Raw genomic sequence first — 22,133 nt, forward strand, 5'->3', positions numbered from 1 at the left:
TGGGAATATCATTATTTTGGACTGGGCATGGCGAATCACCTCGTTTGCCAACCTGTCTTAGTATCATGTCCTGGTCTTGAAAGTTCAGAAAGTGGCCGATGACAGGACGAGGAGGTGCTCCCGTTAGGGTTTTGGTGCTTTAGGCGCCATGGGCCCTTGTAATGACAATGCAGGAGCAGGAGAACTGCACCAGGGGTAGGGAGTCTCTTAGTCATGTTGGAGCCTTCCACTCCTGGGAAACCTACAAATCGCAGAGTGTTCCTTTTCAATCGATTTTCGGCATCATTAACTCTCCAGGTGGTCCGGAATTCCACATTAGTTCGATTGAGAGTGTGTATTCATGTACTTCCGATATTCTGCTTCCTGCCTGTGTGAATCTTCTGGACAGCTTTCGAATATCTTGCCTGAGCAGGGTAACCTCTGAACGAACTTCACCTACTCACCATTCCAGAGTTTCTCTCGCCTGCAGGAGCGTCACACTGTCTGGCTCCTCCGGGCTGGTCCGCGGGGCCATCGTTTTCATGTAGCGGTCTATTTTGCCCTGTTTCGGCTTCTTAGTGTCCTTATCTTTAGCCATGATATCTGAACTTGCACTGTTCGCTGGGCAGGTTGTTTACGGCTTCGTGTTAGGGAGTCGAGCCCATCCGTCTGGCCCCGCGTCCCAGAAGCACTTAAGTGTCACAGCCTTGGGCCCTCTGTTCCAGTCCTTAAGCCCAGAATCTTGAAGGCCTCATGTGGGGGAATCAGACACGTACGTCGGGTGCTTGCGTTTCAAAGGCGGTCCTCAGTGCCACATTGCGTCTGAACCCCCTCCTTGGGAATCCTCGTGCATGGTTGGGCCGGCCTCGCTGCTCTGCTAGGGCGTTGTCTCTGCCTCAGCTGCACGGGCCCCGCTTAGGAGGCAGAGCACACATCTCCGCCGTTCAGCCTCGGCTGCCATAGTCCGTGGGCATATCCGCTCTGTCGATCAGGGCCAGGACTGGATCATCCGCACTCCTCACTCCTCGACCCTCGCTTGTCCGTCGCCCAGGGTTGCTCCCAGGCACGTGCTTCTTCAGGTATGTCTCCACCGGCGCTGGTGCCACGGGGCTTCAGTGAAGAGATCACTGCTTTCAGGCTATTGAGGGGTGGTAATGATTGGTGGTGGGAGCTTCACGCAGGCTTCAGGTGAAGGCTCCGCATTCACATGTACAAGACTTTGATGGCCCACAGGCCCAGTGCACCGGTCCTTAGTTCGGCATCCCTCTGTCACGCCACAATGTCTAGGAGGCCCTCTCGGCCCCGATCTCCGCCACAGAGCTGGCCCAGGTTATATGACGGACTAAATCGCTAACAGGCTAGGGTGACCAGATTCTCAAAACAAAAAACGGGGACAGGTCATAGACATAGAAGTAGGACTACGATTTGCAGTAAGCACCGACATAAAAGTAGGACTATTTGACAGCTGTGATAAACATAGAAAAAGGACTACGACAGCTCCCTCCAAGACCGAGATGAAGCATTACAGATGACAAATCAGAGGTCTTTTATCGGCAGTAAGCATTAATTCCATTTAAACAGACTTTGCCTCAACATTTGCTTTAGTCCAAGTTTGTTTTCTTATTAGATAAGTATATATATTGGGATTGTTAACTGAACAATAAAGAAAATTGCACAATCGAAGAGGAGTTTGTGCTCTTGTTTTTGCCACGAGAAAGTGAACGAGTGCATCGCTAGCGAGTTTGATAGATATATATATACACACATATACACACACACACATTCTGTCATCGTCAAAATCAGATACTGCTGTTTGTAGAATACTCCTTCCCATAAAGCACTCCCCCTACGTTCAGCGCAGTTGACTGAAATATAAATAATGTTTGCTTTATTTACGTGGAAACATTTACGCACATTAGCATAGTAAATAGTTTAGAACATATAAGACAGGGCTGGCTTTAGTGCTGGTGGCGCCCTGTGCGACAATGTTTGTTGGCGCCCCCCCCAATGACCACCTCCACCACGGATTCTCTCACTATCACCCTTTAACAGTGACCAAGTCACCATAACCACACTCTATCAGATGCATTATATATAGCGCCACTCATACCAGTGTAGGGTGTCCAAGCACTTTGCATCACACACACATTACACAGAGACAATCAATCATACGTGTGTAAATCAGTGTATAGGAAATGTTACATAAGCCAAAGGACTGAAAGTGTAGGAGTCACATGTCATCCATACTGGTAGGCAGTATAGTTTAAGAGTGCTTGGTGTGGAGAAGCACAAACGCAGAGTCGAAAAAGAAACAGCATAGTTGGGAGTTTTCTTTAATATTAAGAATCGATTTCTAGCCAGATTAACCCTTTTTGAAACATTAATCAATGTTCTAATAATGTATACCTTGCAGTGTGTATGCAGTTCTAGGATGAAAGTTAATAGCTCACTATTCTATTTTAGGACTTTAAGTTATAAATTGCAAGTAGCAAAAAAATGTCTCTTGTGAAAGCAGTAACCCTGCTGATCTGTTTACATCATACACACTCTGTAATCTACTTGGTACACGTTCTTTGCAGCAGGCATATTAACCCTCTGCACTAACTTCAGCCAAGTCAAAACCTCAACTATACAAAATGCTGATCTGTCTCAGGAAGATAATTAATCACACTCTTGACATTTATGTGAGGCCTGGTTATTGCTGGGGGAAAGAAATGCTACACGGCGCCCCCAGGAAGCCAGCACTGGTGCGGATAAAACTCTCAGGGTTAAAATACACGTTGCGGGCTTGCAGGCTGGGAGGGCAAGGATTCCTGGATGATGCAGCTCTGATGCAAGGCAGTGTCCCGACGGTGCTGGTAAGGGCTGGGGAGGCGTCACGAAGCTGCTGCTGGATTCTGCTGTAGTTTGAGACTGTCCGACCCTCGCTCGCTTTAAGGCAGAGCAGGGTCACGGTGGATTGCTGCAGGCTGTAAAATCAGGGTCATGCCGGTCACAGGTGGTTCTAACCAGCTGCATGATGACGTAGGTGGCGCTGTGTAGACAAAGAGAAGGGAAATCCCGAGAGAACATGTCTCTCTTCAAAGGATTTCCCTTCCTGCTACAGCGCTCACCTCCACCTCAGTGACGTCACCAAGCTGTGCAAACAGAGCATGCGCGCAACCGGAACAGTGAAAAACCGGGACATTTCTTTGTTCAACCCGGACACTTCTAAAACGGGGACATTTGACTCCATTGGAGTACAGTGTCGGGACACGGGGACATTTCACAAAAAACGGGGACCGTCCGGGCAAAACCGGGACGTCTGGTCACCCTATAACAGGCCGTTTTGTCGATATCTCCTTTTGGTAGGTCTGATTCAGGGGTCGGCAGGTGCAAAAGAAGAAGGATATTAGCAGAATATTAAAACGAGCCGGTGGAGCCTGCGAAGAAAGCTGCTAGTCGGCCATCTTGTTTGCCACGCCCCTCTAAAAACCATTCTTGAAGGTATTTTACAAGAATATGGGCGTGTCTTCTCAAGCAGTTCTAGCACTTCATCCTTGATATAGGCGGGGGCAATTAGTCAGACAGAACATGCACAATATTTCACTGTCAGCCTTAAAATTATTGAAGGAGGTTTTACAGAAGCAGCACGCTAGTGGTGTAATTGAAGCAATTTCTGCATCCTAGTGGTTGTCTCCTGTAATTGTGGTCAAGAAGAGAAATAACAGTGATCTTGTGCATCCACCTCCATCAGTTCAACCACTAAGTGGTAGTGCAGAGCTGACTCTCACTCCTCATTCAAGAGATAGTGGCTACCCTGGGCAGTACTAAACTATTTAATCTTCAACGTTCCTGCAGCATAACATCAGGCCAGTCTACATAAGGACTCAGGAAACCTCGTAGCTTTCATCGAGCTTTATGGAGCATTCAGTTCTTCTTCATTCCCTTTAAACTTAACTTTGCCTCTGCCGTTTTCCAGAAAGTAATGAATACATTCTTGGAAAGAATGGAATGGTTGCACACATTACAAGATGATGTGTTTATCCTTTCTTCCTCTAAAGAGGAACTCATCGTCAAATTGGGTGAGGTATTACAGAAGATTCTGAACAGCAGTTTGACACACGGGAAGGAGAACTGAAAGTTCCTGCAGTCAGTATATAGTAGTTAGGACACATTATCGGTGCTGATGGTGTCCTCCCGAAAACAGCTTCAGTGTCTGCCATTGTGAAGTAGCCAAGAACAAGCACTAAGGACGAGCTTATACCTTTCCTTGGACTATGAGTTTTATGCAAGGCTTATAAGAAACTATGCAGAGAAAGTGGAACCTTTAAGGAGGCTAACCTGGAAGAACACAGACTTTGAATGTGAAGAAGAGTTTTAAAGTAGAATGTAAGAGTTGAAGAGGGAGAAGATGCAAGTGGCACCATACTTGACGTCTTTTGATGAAACCAAACAATCTATGACTATTGAGTCAAGTTAGGCTAGTCTCGGCAGTGTACTGAGGCTGATTGGGCAAGGTGAAGACCGTCTGATAGCTTTTGTGTCACATAGGTTGAAGGATCCATAGAGCTCCTAGAATGTGTGGTTGGGAGTGGTCAAATTTTCATTTTTTTGTTTTTGTGGGGTGGACCATTCCTCATCTGTACTTACCACAAACCGTTAGTGGGTATATTGAAGAAGGGTGGTTCAGAGAAACTGTTAGCATGCAAATTACACAAGTATGTCGTCTCCGTGCAATGCATTCCAAGCAAAACAAATGTTACAGCAGACTTCTGTTCATGCACGCTTTGTGATCCTGAGGAAACAGTAAGTGGAATGAGGATGATGAAGACATTGCAGGTGCATGCTTCTCTGAATGGCTTCGTTCAGAACTCATTTTGTCTCGAGATGAATGGATTAGTGCAATTTGGAATGATTCTGATTACTTCAGCATCTTTAATTTTATTGAATAGGGTTTGCCAAAAGAAAGATGTCAGTATGTGGCCATATTATTAAATAGGGGAATTAAATCTGGAGGATGAGATCCCCTGAAGGAATAACCCATTCGTTGTACCAGTCGAGTTAAGGTCACAACTTATTGCCCTTGGTCACAAAGGCCATCTTGGCATGACAGGTATGAAAAAGAAGCATAGCATATGTGCTGCTATGGACATATAGCGACATTTATGTGTATGAGTGCCGAATGTGTAGAGATTCAGACATGGCAAGAAGGGTTCGAGCAAACCTGTGGCCTTACTTGAGTGGCATAGAAATTATATGTAGAAATAATAGGCCCAGTGAACAAATTACCTCATCACATGTGCTATGCCTTAGTGATGGTAGGTTATTTACAACAAGTCAATTTAATTGGAATGTTTAGAACATTCCACCGCAAAGTGGGCCTTAGCGATTTTTCAAACGGGTATTCTCAAGGGAATGGTTCCCTAAACAGAAAGACAATAACAATGATACTCAATTTATTTCTGTCCATGCTTCCTCCTTCTTAAGGGATGATGGAATTTCTGACTGCTAGGCGTCTTTATACCACCAAACACACAAAAGGGGGTTGAATGTGAGGAATACTTCCAAATAGTGTGACCACTGAGAATCGCACGGGGTAGCATGCCAGTCTATCGATTTTTGCCCACTGTGCCACTCTAGACAGAAGCCTTCTCTATACAAATCAATACTGACCCTGCTCCTCATGGGAACAGTCCATGAACTGCCAGGCTGAAGGTAACGTCCGGTCGTAAATGACAACCGGTTGATAAGAGACTATACAATTGATGCTTAAGTGGGGCTTATCTCTGAGGCGTGAGCTAAAGACCCACATGGGCATACCACATCACGCCTCATAGCATGACTGACCGGACCCTCTTTGAGATATGGGTGCAAAGTTAGTGAGAGACGGGAACAAGTCACCAAACATGATAGTGGTGAAACGTGGCTTAAAACTATTGCAGTCAAACAAATGAAAATAAAACAGCATTACGACAAAAGAAAGGCATTGGTTGGTAACCAGGTATCCGTAGGTCACTGGGTTAAATTCAGACAGCCACAAACACTATGGTTATACGTTTAGTGGTCCAATGCGATTGATAGGAGTAGTGCTGCTTTGTTGTTGGTGAATGGCCAATGGGTGCAACTATTCTTGTTTTGTGCTGGTGTCGTCTCATGACATGCAGTCTCCAAAAGAAATGGGATTGTGAAAGGACGTGCTAGACCATGTTGGTGCTTCAAATCTTCGCCCAGCAGAGTGGATCCCCCTTCTGTGAGTGGTGGTGCGAGCAAGGATGCATGTTCTGATTTTAGGTCAGCAAGTGTCTAGAACAGGTTATGTTTGGGCACACTTGGTTTTAACCAGGGCAAGTTGGATGGCTGCAATTCTTGTAATGAGGGCTTACCAATTAAATTCGAAGATTGTTTAATGGATCAATCTTTCCCATTACGGTGCAAAGATTTAATATCATTTACGTATTTACCAGCAAAGTGTTTTAGCGTCAATGCTCCTTTGTTGTGATTCCACCTGCCTTTTCCCTTCCTTGCCTTTAGTCTGTGCACGTGATCCCTGGTGCTGCTTTAGAATGTTGGGATAGAATGTGAATGACTGCAGTTGTTGGTTGAGACACGCAGGCATTCTTTCAGCAGTTCTTTTCTTGGTGAGTAATTAATGGGGTTTGCCCGCTTCAGTGTAATATTACAGCCACGCTTTATTTTAGAAACATAAGAACTTAAAAGTACGTAGCTAAATACATCTCACTCTCTAGAAAGGTTTTTGCATGTCATGGGCTATGTGAAAAGGTGCTCATCACTTCACAATACCTTGAATGCTAATCAAACTGTGATCAGAACTCTTAGGTCGATGTGTACTGCAGCAAAAACATATCAAGCTTTTCTACGGCTCTGTATATTTCAGTATATCTTGATATTCCATATAGGAGCCTTACGCTGAGTCCCATACCTGACTCGAGTGACCTTCCAATTGCAGGACTGACAGGCCTGTCTTTGCTTCATTCATCACCATCTAGAGGATCACAGAACTAAGATGGTTTCAAAAGTTTGATTTTTTGTTACTAAGGTGAACCCCTGTTTGAATGCTTCCATTTTTGTTAATATGTGAGCTGGGGTGCAAGAATATAGCGGTTTACAGACAATTTTACAGTTTTACTAGATGGAGAAATTGGTGCTACAACTCATTTTCATGGATCCACAGCTGACATTTTAGCCACTAACCCTCATTCTCCCAGTGAACAGTAGCACCCACTCCTTCATAGAATCCCAGGGACAAGTGGTCTGCTGGTCACACCACATCAAAACCATTCAGTTGGGATGCCAACGATTGGCCAATTTAACACAACTTTTGAAAATAATATGTCTTAAGGATTGACATTCGCACCCGTTTGACTCGGCTTCATAATATTCTACTCATAACTTAGAATGTGTGTTAATTGTCTAAATTAGGAAGAACTTGGTTGGTGAAGCTCAAAAGTGTATATCACGGACCCTTTATTAAATGTCCCTTTTTGGAGGCCTTTCCAACCAATCCTCACTATAACACAAATTCAGAGTAATCAGTTAGTGAAATATTCCGTGCCCTGCAAAAAAGCAGATGTGACTCTCAAGAATTTGAAAATGTCTGACCCCAAGGTCAGTTATATTGCAGAAGCGAGTCTGCAGTCGGAAGGCACTGTACACACAGGACAGAAGTCAGGGGACAAGATGAAGAGCGTTGTGCAACCACCCAGTATATCCAGCCTCCTCAAATCCTCTTCAGCTGGGCTAGCAGCATGAACATTTGAGACCTGCAGCTTGCACATGGAAAGTGGGATCAGTTTGGAGTCTTCCTTCATTTACATGAGGATAATGATAGTTCCGTTTTTTTCTGGTCGGTCACCTTTTTCTGACTGAGCTCTCTCAGTTTTTTCAATTGATAGAGTTGATCTACAGGAAGACTCTTCAAATGACAATAGTTGATTGAGCAATGGCATCACAGCTACCTGTGGTTCTAGTTTGTGGCCAGTTAGAAAAATATATTAAATATTTGTATCAAATATCCCTTTTTTGAGATGCGACTACTGTGACCTGGAAGATCCCTCGGGAAACAAAGAAGCACATGTTGGTTAACTGAAAGTCTCTCTGCTTGGAAGTTGACCAGTGTAAGTACATTTTGGCCAAGTTTTCGGATTCCTTGTGTGACATGTCCATGGTTTTCAGTGTACTCGGGTATGACATTTCATTCCTTCATATGTTACACTTTGAGTGACATTTTATCCCTAGTAGAACCTGCTAAACTAAGATAGATACAAATAAGCACAAAATAGCAAAGTTATTAAACTTTCAGACTGAGCAGGATGTGGGGCAGCAACTGCTACCATCTTTGGCAAATAATATGTCACATCTGAGCAGAATTATTACCTGTGTGTTTTTAATACTAATAATTATTTCATTTTTCTTTTCTATTTTTTGGTGAATTTACTAAAACGCTTGGCTCCATTCACATTATGCAACATTTAGAATCACAGGGCCGGTATCGGAAAATAAGTCACTCACTGCTTTTGGCACAGCCATAGGCAAAGATAAGAGTCTTCGCCAAGTGTCTATGTACTGGTTGATTATTGCATCTCGTCCTTCTCCGCATCTCCAAATGAGTGAATCAAGCTGCTCCTCTGAAACTCCTATCCGGTGTATCTTGTTTCCCCAACACCTACTTGTTATTGTCTGGCTTCATAGTCTAGCTGTTGCCAGACAATTGTGTGATTATCACTAGAGAGCAGAGGCACAACTAGAGCCAAATTTCGGGGGGACGAGGGGGTGGCCTAAGAAACAAATTCCGGGGGGAGGGGGGCTAATTCGTCCAGCAATAGGCAGAGGGGAGATGTAGGGGCTCTAAGAAGGGGCGAACAAACAACAAAGCCTCATTAACAAGCAAATGGTCCTTTAAACACCTGTGAAGTACTCTGGTGCGGCTGTGTGTGTGTGTCCGGGAAGCTGTCTCAGCCGGGCTGCCACACACAACGGGGGGGGCTGAAGCCCTTTAAGCCCAATAGACGTTACGCCCCTGCTAGAGAGGGACTTTGGCTCCCCCACACGTTTTGGGAGCAAAGAGCCCATATTTTGATTGGATAGATAGCCCTCCACACAACTATGATCATTTTGTTTATTTATCCAGCTTCCTGAGCTTGAACTTTCAGGGGCACACATATTGTATTGTATTATATTGTAATTGCATTTATATAGCGCTTACTACCCCTGACGAGGCGTCAAAGCGCTTTTTCGGCAAGTAGCACGCTACTCCGGAACCCAAGAAGGATTAGTGTTGAATTAGTATAGTGAAATATGAAAGTAGTTTGAGTGGTGGATAGGTTAGTCAGTTATTTGGATTCAGAAGGATAGTGGAGGGATAGAAGAGGGATAAAGGTTAGCATTTATATAGCGCTTGTTACCCCTGATAGGGTGTTGAAGCGCTTTTTTTTTTTTTTTTTTTTTTTTGTGTAGCACGCTACTCCAGAACCCATAAAGGATTAGCGGTGAATTTGTATAGTGAAATATGAAAGTTATTTGAAGGGTGGATATTAGTCAGTTATTTTGATTGAGAAGGATAGCGGAGGGATAGAAGAGGGAAAAAGGCTTGCATTTATATAGCGCTTGTTACCCCTGTTGTGGTGTTGAAGTGCTTTTTTGGCGAGTATCACGCTACTCCGGAACCCATTAAAGGATTAGCGTTGAATTAGTATAGTGAGATATGAAAGTAATTTGAGTGGTGGATGATATGTTAGTTGGTTATATAGATTGAGAAGGGTAGCAGACGGATAGAAGAGGGACAGAGGTGTATATATATATATATATATATATATCGCTTGTAACTCCTTATGGGGTGTTGAAGGGCTTTTTCGGTGAGTAGCATGCTACTCCGGAACCCATAAAGGATTAGAGGTGAATTAGTATGGTGAAATATGAAAATAATTTTAGTGGTGGAGGGGGAGGAACGAAGCACTGGCAGGCAGGTGATGCTTTGCTATAGAGCATGAAGGAGGTATGAACGCACTGAATATCTTGGGCAAGACATGATATGGAGAACAGTGGTGTGCGTTCAGTGCTAGCAGTAGATAGAAGAGCAGTCTGTGCTGCAGGACAGCCCTGGGGGGTGGGATAAGGGATGGGGGACGAAGCACTGGCAGGCAGGCGATGATGTGCTGTAGAGTGAATTAAATATGAAAGCACTGTAGAGCTTAGGACAACACATGATGTGGAAAGGAGAACAGTGGTGTGCGTTCAATGCTAGCAGCAGGGAGAAGAGCAGTCTGTGCGGCAGGATATCCTGGGGGGTGGGGTTGGGGGACGAAGCACTGGAAGGTAGGTGATGATGTACTATAGAGAGTGAATGAGGTATGAAAGCACTGAAGAGCTAAAGACAAGACATGATGTGGAAACGAGAACAGTGGTGTGCATTTAACGGCTGTGTTGCTGGACAGCACAAAGGGAGATAAAGCACTGGCAGATGCAGCTGCAGCTGCAGCCACGGTTTAGAGCTTAAAGCAGGCGGTACTCCAGGAGACCCTCAGGTAGGCATAAGGGAGGAGAGCAGGCTACAGCCCAGGAGAGCTGAGGGCAGCAGAAAAGCAGGCAGTGATTTAATGAGCCCAAGGGCAGAAGACTGTACTCCAAGTGCTTGAGGGTAAGCAGAGGCGAGCAGGCAGTGTTTTAAACTCCGGTTCAGGAGAATAAGACAGCAGCACTGCGGAAAATGGAAGGCAGGCCTTTTATTTATAGCTTTCATGAGGCAATACTCTGCTTTGAAGAACTTTCCCCCTGCTGCCGGAAAGGAAGTGCAGGGCAAATTAGCAGAATTTTAGGACATTTCAACATCTGCCACGAGTCTGCACTCGAAAGACCTAAACAGCAGGCATGGATGACGCAGGCAGGGGTGACAAAGCTCAAGATGTGCGAGAAGGGAACACAGTCTCTCGAGTGTTGACATGCCTGTAGTAGCCACAGAAAATGTCCGGGGCAGAGCCATTCATGACAGAAAACCCAACTTACACCTGTTGGACAGTGGGCCTCACCTTGCTGTCACTATCCTTCTGTCCAGTCTCCGGCTGCACAATGTAGACCAAGGCATCGACCAGCCCGTCGCACTCCCCCAGCTTCCGCTGTGCCTCATATAACATTGTTATGCTATCGGAGTGTCTTAGATAACACTTCTTTCTGCAAAGCTAGCACCTCCTAGACCCAACAATCAACTCCTACATTGTATTCAACAGGCATTTTTAGGTCAAGCCTAGCGCAGCGTGTATGCGCTGCTCTAGGAAAACGACCTTTTGGAATCCCTCTGGACTTTTCACACGCTTGTGCGTGTGGTTTTTTTCTGCATTATTTCAATTGGTCTTTGTGTGTGTCTTACTAAAAAGACAGCACGCAATTGGGCAAAGGCGGCTGCATGTCCCACCTTTCCCAGTAAATGTATCCGGCCTACGGCTTGCGGTTACCAGCAGGGGCGCCATCTGTTCTGGCTCATGTCACCATCCGTTTTTAATTAGCGCGTTACTGCGCTGCCGTGCTCACTCGCCCCCGCTTCTCTCTCGCGCCATTCTTTTTAACCAACCCTCCCTACACATGCCTACGCACAGCCCTGCCAATGCTCTGTTTGCAATAAGAAACTTGTGCATTCGCTGTTATGCTAGGCTCATTGCTGTTGACTTGTAGAAGGAGGAAGGCAGCAGAATCGTGTTTTGATAGGGGCGGCCGAGGCAGAGGTAGCGAGGTCTCTGCTTACACACACGGCTCCTGATTTTCTCTACTGTGCTCGCTTTCTGATTTGGTACTGGCATCATATAATGCAATCTTAACTGTAAGGCAAGCACCCTATTAATCCTATGTTTGACCTCACAACCACAGGTTCGAACCCCAGCGCGTCTGCCCAGCCTTTCATCCTACTAGAGGCCGACGGACTTATTAACATTCATCAGGCTGCTATCTGTTTTGGGTCGGGTTTCATTTCCAGACCTTGCTGCTTTCATTAGAAGGCGCGTCCCCTCCACCCCACCTCCACAAGAGTGCGCTTTCAGTTTCTCTAAAACACAAAGGAACAGAAACGAAATTACGGTGACATCTTACTTTTCAGCGGAATCGTCAGCACCGTCTAATGAGCGGGCCTTGGCCAACAAGCCTACCCTGAAGGCAACAAGCAGCTGCTACAGTAGTTAAAGCTCCTTAAAGACCACTCATGTCTTGGGGAGGAAGGGAACGATCCTCGTGGGGTTTCAGTAAATAGCTACATTGTGATGCTTAACCATATGTTGACCGGATGATCATGCTTCTGGTTAAACAAAACAGAAGAACGTTAGCAATCAGCATTTTACCCTAACTGTTGTGGAGAAAAAACAAACATCTACAGCAGGTAGGCACAGCGTAACTCTACAGAGTGCATTGTTTCTTTCCCCCACCTCAGAAATCTGCAAGCACTTCTCCTTTCATTCCTTTTTATTTTTTGCATTATGTAGCGCGAATGAAGTTATCAAAGCACTTTACATAAGTACTAGTTCCATACAAAAGACCTATTGGCTATGCCAGTGCTTGTTTGTACTCTGTGATCAGTCGGTCTCGTTGTTTGCAGCTACAATTGGAAATGGTTTCAGTGTGTGAGATGGGTTCCGAAACATCTGATTGGTGTTCTAGCAAACTTGTGAGTATTGGAAGCACATGCAGCACTTCTAGGTCGTGTTCCTAACGCTGGCATCAGGGCAAGCAGGAGGCAACAGAGAGGCCGGTAAACCAAGGGCGGCTAAAGTGGTGGGGGAAGAGGCAGTAGCATTAAGTTATGCGCTACAAACCTACTCGCTTTCTACAGGCCTCTGACTGAAATCAAGGCAGAATATTTCCTAGTTTCAGGTCGCCAACTATTGCGACAATGCTGTAAAGAGCCAGAATGCCTGACACTAGGCAGGGCTGTAAGTAAACGTGTTTTACAAGAGGCACTGATGAATTAATTTCTAACCGTGTTTAAAGCGCAAGCTGTAGTTTCATTTTTGCAGGGCCATTTTGGCCCAAGTAATATGTTCTATGAGTCACGCGTGTGAAGAGTAACAAAGGGAAATTGAAACGTTCAGGGGGAAAGAGCTAAGTCGTGGAACAGTTTTGCTAAGCAGTTACGGAGAGGATCATAGAATCTGTGACGTTTCATTGCGGATTTAGGAACATCTCTAATGGAAGTGTATTATTTCAGCTCTTTTCTTTCACTATTCAGCTTAATCGTTTAATCTTGTTCCTTCGGGTATTGATAAAGGCGTACGTCTCAAAACAGATCGTCACAAACACATTTGCTTGCAAAACGTCTGACAGGATTTAAGTACACCTGCAGAAACAGAACACAGCAGTGCTCAGCAGTTTTTAAGACCCTTTAGTTGTCAAAGAGTGCTCTCTGTGCTTTAAAGTTGTGACAGGAAAAGGGAAATGTGCTGTTCACTTACTGCATGCATTTCAAACTCGTGATAAACAAAGAAACGTCAGGTGGGCAGCATAATCTGTCGAATATAAAAATGTCTCCCTTTATAATTTTGAGTCTATTTATAACGGTGTAAGATAAAGAGGAGAACATATCGGATCCTCTTTCCAGAGGTTTTAGGTAGACTATCCCGATGAGTTTTGTATTTTCCTACCCGCGCTTGATGGCTATACCATCCATATTTTGAGGTAGAAACATTATACTTCGACTTTGAAACCACACAATTATATTATGTCATCTATTCTGTTCCAGTTATTGGATCAAACCTCAAGGTGTCAAGTGGCAAGGGGATGTCAGCCTGCAATTGCTACCCTGTATTTATACTGGTACTTTGTATATCAACATCACAGTGTACTTGCATTTCTTGTTGTACGGGCTTCTTTACCTCTGTTGCCCAGCTTGGTCTTCAGTAATATTTGCCATTGTGGACAATCTACGTTAAAATATTGCTCTGCGCTTTAAGAGTACTTGTTGCTAGGATTTTACTTGTTTACTGTGCTGTGCACTCCCCCTCCTCTGGGGCTGTTTATCATCTCAACAAAGAATGTAACAAAGCATTACTAGAGCTCAGATAGACAGACCACACTCGTCTTCCTTTGAAGGATGAAAGCAGTGCCTTGAAGCCCTTTTTGTGTTCCTGCCAGAGATGAGTGCAATGACTAGAGATGTTGGTTGCCTTCGAATGACCTGCGCCATCACTTAGGCTTTCAAACAGACACTTCTGGTCTATCTCTTGCTGATTAAAGTTTTGGTTTATGTGGCTGGGCCCGAATATGAATTCTATTTTTAGTGACAGAGCCGTGCGGGCCCGTTACGGCACAGGAATAGATGCGGCATGCTCTAGGAGGAAATGAACAAAGGCGCCGTCTTATTTCTCCCTGGACTCTTGTGCACCATCCTTGAGGGGGGAGTTGTTTCTGAGGTCGGGTATATTTAGCATCTCTTCGCATTGCAGTGAAAGTGCTGTCTCCTTGACAGGACAGACGAGGGACCCTTAAGAGGCAGCAGTGAGGCTGCCTGTGTGCCGAGGGCAGGCTGTGGAGACCTTTGTTGCATGAAATATTGACTTCTTGGGGCAGCCAATCTGCGCTGCTATTTATATCCTGCAGTTATCTACTGTCCTGTCTCCTAGATGTGCAATTGGCGGGATAATAATAATAGAGTTAGAAAACCGGGATAGGTCTTTTTAAGAGCACTTACTCGCTGAGGCTACCCATCGGTAAGGACCCAGAAGGATGAGTGGCCCCGTTGGGCCCTGCCGCTTTCAAATCTGTGATCTTCAGAGAATGATCTGCATCAAATGCAGTAGCTCATTGAAACTTTGTAATGAACTGTTGTCTTGCTTCACAGAGAAGTGATTGTGAGGGTGATGAGCTCGAGCGTCCTCCGGCATAGGGACATCTTTAGAATTGTGTGGGCCCTGGGCCAAACGGGTCTTGGGACTTCTGTTAAGAACAGCTTTGAATTTATGGTCCAGTTTCAGCTCTTTCATGCCTTCTTTGGCCAGGTCACTGACAGTGCACAGGCACACTCGCCCACATTCTAAATGCCTTTACATCTAGTATGCAGGGATAGTGTCGCGTGTTTTCAATACTGTACCACAGCAGCAGCTCACTAATGCTACTACAAATAATCTGTGTGACACCCTCCCATTTCTCATATCTCATGTTCTGTTTGGAGCTAAAAGAAACGATTTTTATGGATGTGGCATAGACTATAAACAACATTTCTCTGAAAAATTTCTGTTTTAGACTCTTACACACCACCTACGTTTTAAATAAATCGAAGGAAAAAGGCATTTAAAACAATCTGTTTACGAATTATTCAAGGCCATCAGGTCGAGACTCTCTCCAGAAAAGAGCTGGCTCTATCGGAGGTGGGGGGAGGGAACGAGGTCTGAAAGGCTGGGGCCAGAGCCCACTTTGCCCATGCCTTAAAACCTCTACTTCCTACATTTTGTTTCAGACCGATTTGTCTTAGTTTATGCTTTATGAACTTTTCCTTTAATGTAATGAGTTATCTGAATAGGCCTGCATATTTGTAAAACAGGGCATGGTGGTCGAATTCCTTTACAGTTGCTAAAAAAGCCCCTTTTTTTCCAATTATCACAGATATTCCTTCTGTTGAGGGTTATAGAATAAACACTTAAACTCTTAAAGGTAAAGCCTCTTACAAACAGGTCAAATGGGGGTGGGTCGAGACATTATTCACCAAAGCCCTCTCTTTTTCAATAACCTGTTCTAGAGCTGCACAATGTATACATTTTGGATCAAGCCAGCCATGTTTATGTGTGATGAGACAGTTAACACAACTATGAAACTAGATGTCCCCTGGAGAATTTTTTTTTTATCATAGAAACAGATCCTCATGCTGTGGTGCAGAGCAGCGGTATGATTTTTTTGATCCGGTCTCCCGCAAAAACCCATGGCATGCCTGACTGCAAACCGCTCACTTCATATATTCCTGTGTCATCTGGGATAGCAGATGGTGTAGAAATTAAGAATGTTCCTTCTATAAGAGCTGCAGGACGATTACATGCACATTTGTTTTGTTAGGATAAGAATTTACAGGTTAGAAGGGAACAGGCTTTCGCAAAGCATTTTCTGCTCATCTCAGCTTTGCAGTCATCACTGACCCACTACTTTTGTTAAACGACCCTGAACTCGTGATATTGTGGGACATCGCACAAACATGCTCTCTCTCTTAACACACACTCACTCAAACATACACTCGCACAAATCTACACACATTAGGCTGTGCCAGGAAGGGAGTGACTTCACAGTACAAAATCTGGGTCTTTTCATATTTCCCAAAGAAAAGGCAATGGATCTAAGACTGTGTAACACATTATACACAAATGTGCTTTCTTAGTCAGGCATTGGAATAGACGTACCCTACATTCAAGTTACATAACAGCCCATCAGAACCAAGGCACTTCTGCTCAGCCACTTAATGTGCTTCCACACTACCAGTAACTCACAAGCCTTCCAAGAAGACCATCATCACATGAGTGAGCAGGCCACGTATATCACTGAGTGGTAAGACATAACCTACTACCAGAGCCAAAACACCACAGCCACGAGTGAGGATTTTATCACCTTTTAGAGCCACATTGTTCGGCTACAACTGCAGGGACTGTCAAATATGCGTTCTGCATTCCATCCTTCTTATAGACCCTTTGCCAGTGAGGCTCGTTTTTGAACACCTGACCTGCTACAGACACCACTAATGAGATTGATACAGGAGTGGGCCCAGCATCTCGCAGACAGATGCACTGCTATTCACTTCCCATTATGTCAGTAGTGATATGGGTATGCCTTGACATTCTGCTTCCACGATGTGTCCACTGTTTGTATGACAGGCATGCAAACAAGACTGTCGCTTGTAAATGTTTGTTTTTCATTTCTTTCCAGAGGACGAAGGGATAGTTGGCTTGCATGGCCGTATGATATTTGGGTTATGTGTGTTTCCCCCATCTCAGAGGCTTTCCTCACAAAGAAACCCTACCAGCTCCTCTTTTTGCTAACTACTGTTTTTCCAGTTCTCTTCCAGCGAAGTGTGCCTTCGAATATTAGAAGAATATGTGGTGGGCGATCCCCTCCCATGCTATGCTTCAAATTCCTTTACATCTCCATCTTTTTCTCCTTCTGGCCAGCGCTTTTTATTTTTTAATCCTTAAGATTTTGACCCCGATCATTGCAGGGGGTTCTAAGTTCCTGTTCTTGACATTCCAACACAGTCTCCCAAGAGGCCCAGTCTAGTACAGCTGTTTGGGAATATTCACGGTGAGTTTAGGCTCTTTCCACAAGCCCCCACTCAAGATAGGAGGACAGACTGTCTCTGCTTTCCTCCCCTTTGGTTTCTAGGGCAGCAAATTGATTACAGATTCATCTGGCTAGCTGACCTTCTGTGGTAAGACTGAGAGATTCAGTATTCGGATTGATGTGGAGAGTGCCACAGAATGGGAAGGAAGACTCCTCTCAAGTGTGCTACAAAGTTTGGCATTAGTGCTCTGGTCTTACAGTATAACCAGTAGTCTTCGTTGCGTTGGCGTTTTTACCTGATTGCAACTTTTGTTCAATGTACCCGGCCAGAGTTAACTATGCATATGTTGTGGTCTGCAGTATGCATGTGTATAGATTTGATTTTTCGTGCTCTGGTCTCAGTTCAATTCTCCCTTTCCTTGCCTCCAGGAAACAAACGCCGACTTTGATCACTGTGCCGTATGCATCGAGAGCTACAAACAGAATGATGTGGTCCGCGTTCTGCCATGCAAGTAAGAACAATCTCATCTCGTTTTACTTCTGTACGACTTTTTGTAGCAAAGTCGAATAGTCATTTGTACTCTGCTCCTCATCAGACCGTTGTAAGAGAGGGATGTCCACAGAGCATGCCAAGGGCATGCTATTGAGCCCTCTTGCATGCTACTGCATGTTTATGCTTCAGATGTCACAGTTCTTTTCTTCAAATGAAGAAAACGTGCAGAAGAAACTCGTGAAAGTGAATGTCAATTGAATATGTAAAGATGTTTGTGGGGTTTCTGGTTTTTCGCAAGTGATCATTCTGCTTGTATTCTAACTTTTCCAGAAGTGTAGTTACTTTTTTAGTTGATGATTCACTTGTATAACTGAAACCTTCTATCTTCAAATGTGGAAATCCCTAACTCACTTCTGTGGAATGCAGAGAGGATCTAGAGCAAGATAAAAAGAAGTGGTTGTTTGCAATCTACATTGCAAATGGCTTCTCTGTGTTCTTATTAGAAACACATACATCATAGGGGAAGAAGTGCATTTCTGAAAACCCAATGCGAATAACAGGGGAATACTTACGACAAACTCTGAACATTAACCACCACAGAAGTGGAAAATGTTTTTCCCACCTCTAACGTTGGTGCATAAAGGTACAAAGAACAAACGTCTGTTTTACCAAAGCATGATATGTAAAAGCATTTGTAATGCCAGAGAGGTGTGATGTGCAGGAGGATAACACTTGTCCATCTGTTACTGTTCAGAGAATATCCTCTGTGCCCCCATTGGTTTTGTTTGGTTATTGTTTCACGTGAACTCATGATTAGAATCGAAATTATTGATGGCTTTTATATAATTTACACTACAAAAATGTGTCTCTGTGCTTTAGCACTATTTTGCAGAATAAACTCGAGATGGGGTCGTCAAGACGGTATTACTTAGTTGAGTAGACCAGGAACCATCATTGAAAGAGGAGGGTTTCCAATAAGGACTAGCCATTGAGACTGATCTTGTCTGATTTCTGTTTTGGCTGCCTTTAACTGAATCCAGCTAGACCACCTCCAGGTCCTAATTTGATTTTAACATTTCTTTAAGTGTCATTTCAGTCATAAGTTGGGTGTGATCAGCATATGATTGGACCAGGTGATTGATTATTATGTTCCACAAATGCCGAATATACGCAATAAAGTCTATGAAGGTAAGGGTGATATTTGTGGGACTCTGCATCTCAGTTTTTTGGGACTGCACAGAAAGTTCAGAGCACATCAGTCTAGCTATGTTTGGGCAAGAAACAAAATCATGATAGTTCAGAACCTGTTACCTCCCCAATGCTTGTTAAATGGGCTGAATACACCATGGTCCACAGTTTAAAGGCTGCAGAGAGATCCAGAAGCACAAGGTACTCATGGTCAGATTTATCTGCAATGAGTTGAATATATTGCACAGTATCTACTTCTATGTCCCATATTCCTGACAGGAGCTAGGTTGCACTGTACCCAGAAATATATGGGGCAGAAGTGAAGGAGGCATGGAGTGCCTCCTTCACTACATGCTGCTGGGATTGAACTGTCACTGCCTTCTTTGCAGGTGCCTACTGACTATGTGAGTGTCCACTAACTGTCTATAATGTAATGGCTTCTTTTGATCTTGCAAGGTTTTTTAGGTCTTGCCTCCTAGACAGTGCATGTTGTGCTGTTTTTTGCGAGACCTATTGTTAGCTAACAGTGAGCTTAAAATCTGGACATTGCTTACCTTTGCTTGGCTTCATAGTCTCTCATATTTGCTTGCTTATTCGTTAACGCGTGTAGGCTTTCCTTGCTGTTCTTGGGTTTTTCCATAACCTGGAGCATGAACGCATTTCTTGTGTCCCTCCACTGCTCACTTTTGAGGAGCTACTTTTTTCTTTTTGTTTAAGCACTGCACGAGAGCACATATGTTTTCCATCTGTCTACTTTATATTCTTTTCCCACCCCAGCCGCACTCTGCTGTTCCTCTTTTCTCGCCTGTGTGCATCTCCCACACACCCCTGTCTTGTATTCTTGCCTGTGTGCTTCTCCTCGCCAGCTATATGTTGCTTTCCCTTCACAGCACTCAACTATGCTAAATCTTTCTGTATCCTTTCCCCCTCCCATGCCCCCGTGAAGCTTCCAACCCCCTTTCAAGCCCCTGTGTTACCTCCCTGTATAATTTCTGCTTCCCTCCACCCTGTAACTTCGCCTCTGTTGTTTCCACCACCCCTTTTTGTTTTTACCCATTCGTTTAAAAAAAAAAAAAAAAAAAACACTTTCACATTCTTTTCTTCTGAGTATCGATCCAACTTGTATCAGTAAAAAGAAAAAACAACCTTCAACAAAATTTTGTAGATGCCCATATGCATGGTAAGGTGTGCTTCCAAAATGGATCAGCTTCTTTTTAAAATCTGCTTTTTCTTTAGCCAGGCAGCACGGCATCAGGGTTGCTGTGCAGTATGGCTAAAAACTATTAGCAAACCCAATAGGTTCCAATGGTGAGCTCTATCTACTTTGCCAGTGCTTGTTTTCTGTAGTTGAGTGATAGTAGCTTTTTTACTATTTGGATGAAGAATGATCCTATAAAAATGTAGATATGTCGTCGAAAACCGCCTGGGCAGGGCAGCATATCTTTACTTGAGGGTTAACATTTGCAGTCAGACTTGTACCGTTTTTTGAGTCCCTACCAAGAGAGCGGAATATTGGAATTCACAACCCCCCTTGACTAAGGAAGATATATCCTGATCCTCTTCTCATCTGGCACCTTTATGTTCATCGTCTGAGGTTGACATGTTTAAGTATATATCAGGTTTAGCAGTCACCGGATTTACTCTTACTGTATATGTTTTCCCGGCAAACATCTTTTATCACACTGAACCTGGCATCATTGGCCTCCTCTATCATAGGGGGATGTTGTCAGTCAGGTCTGTCAGTTTGAAAGAGTCTCTGACTCCTTTTTTTTTTGCTGTTTAGGTTGTAGCAGTAGCAACTGGCAGGGAACGAGAGTGGAGTACGGGGGCAGGGTCAGGGGTACAAAATAAAAATAAAAACACACTCACCTCCTCGCCGCCGCAGTCCCTCCTCGTCTCTCTGTGGCTGGAACCTAGAAGCACACAGGCTCCCTCCTCTAAGTCAATGACAGTGCTGCAATGCAGTGTTGTGATTGGTCTGCGTGCCTGGCTCGGCGCTCAGACGGGGAATGGGAGGCTGGGTATGTTCCTCACCATACTGTGTAATGCAGCCTTGTGGGGAACATGTAAAGTGTGCATGACTGTTTGGCCAGCCCCAGAGGGACGGCCAAGCAGTCAGTCCCACTTTGGAATGCAGCAACCCCTCCTCAACCCGGATGTCACAGGAGCTCAGCCGCACCCCGCCCAACCAGGCTGGTACTAAAAATAAAAAGATAAGAACAGAAATAACTTCTGTTATTATCATTTAATCTTTTTATTTTACACTGCTCCAAGAGCAGTAGGGTGACGCTCCTCCACTGTGTTGTAGTACTGCAACATTTTATCTTTTGTCATGGCCTTAAGGTATACCAATACAAAATGAGGGGGGAAGAGGTAACAGAGAGGAGGGCTCATCCTCCTCAAATGCAAACTGTACTTAAAATAGAAAGCCCTACCCTGCCAAGTGGACTGACCAGACCTCCTTACAGAAAAACCAAATGCTTTTTGTAAGGTGAACTCTAATCCACTAGGGTTACCCTTTGTTGGCATGCTTCATCATTAGGTTCCTTCCTGTTACACTGGAGCACTAAACGATATCAGACAAATGTTTTCAGAAATGAGGCGATGGAGGGGTTTCTTCTGAGTTAAAAATACCTTGCCAGTGGCTTCTATTACTTTAATACATGCCCCAGACGGTATGATTACAATCTGTGTAAGGGATTGGGAAGTTGTGAGGGGTTCAATTGCCCTAATTTCTCCTTTGTACCTAGTCTACATGTTTCTGCCACCCTTCCCTGTAGCTTCGTCAGGACCGTAAATCTTACTCCCTGAGATCACTCCTTACATAAGTGTAAGGTGCATACCAATCACACACTCTGCATGCCTAAAGAAACATTTACACAAAACTCTTAACAGTGCTCCATAGGTCCACAGATGTGAGGCACGCCTGTAGTCACACTGTCCTTCAAGGTCCCCGCCTGGCCCAGTCACCTACATAGCCGTGACAGTTGCAAACAGTACATCGGCTTACTTGGAGAAAACAGTTTAACTAGTTAAGGGCCAGTATAGCACAAGGTTCCAGTACATTGCCAGATTGGAAGTGAAGTGCAAATAAATAAAAAAAATAACATAGACCAGTCCTCTCCAGTCATGCACCAAAATCATATCCAGCTTGCATCTTAACTCTGTAGTTCAGAAAAGAACTGACATGAAGTAACACCTTTTCAAGGAACGTCTAATCCCTCAACAATAATAGGGTTCTGAAAAC

The 22,133-nt window shown here is 44.3% G+C and overlaps 1 protein-coding gene across 3 annotated transcripts in view; it reads left to right on the forward strand.

Moving 5' to 3' along the window:
* The window catches only part of RNF130 (ring finger protein 130), a 798,965-nt gene that overhangs the window by 469,782 nt on the left and 307,050 nt on the right, over positions 1–22,133 (forward strand). For all 3 annotated transcript variants that reach the window (XM_085617744.1, XM_085617745.1, XM_085617746.1), the window contains exon 5: positions 17,635–17,717. In XM_085617744.1, the coding sequence (XP_085473870.1) occupies positions 17,635–17,717 (83 nt within the window). The remainder of the gene's footprint in view (positions 1–17,634; positions 17,718–22,133) is intronic.

This window comes from Triturus cristatus, chromosome 7 (genome assembly GCF_964204655.1).
Source record: "Triturus cristatus chromosome 7, aTriCri1.1, whole genome shotgun sequence".
Taxonomy (NCBI): domain Eukaryota; kingdom Metazoa; phylum Chordata; class Amphibia; order Caudata; family Salamandridae; genus Triturus; species Triturus cristatus.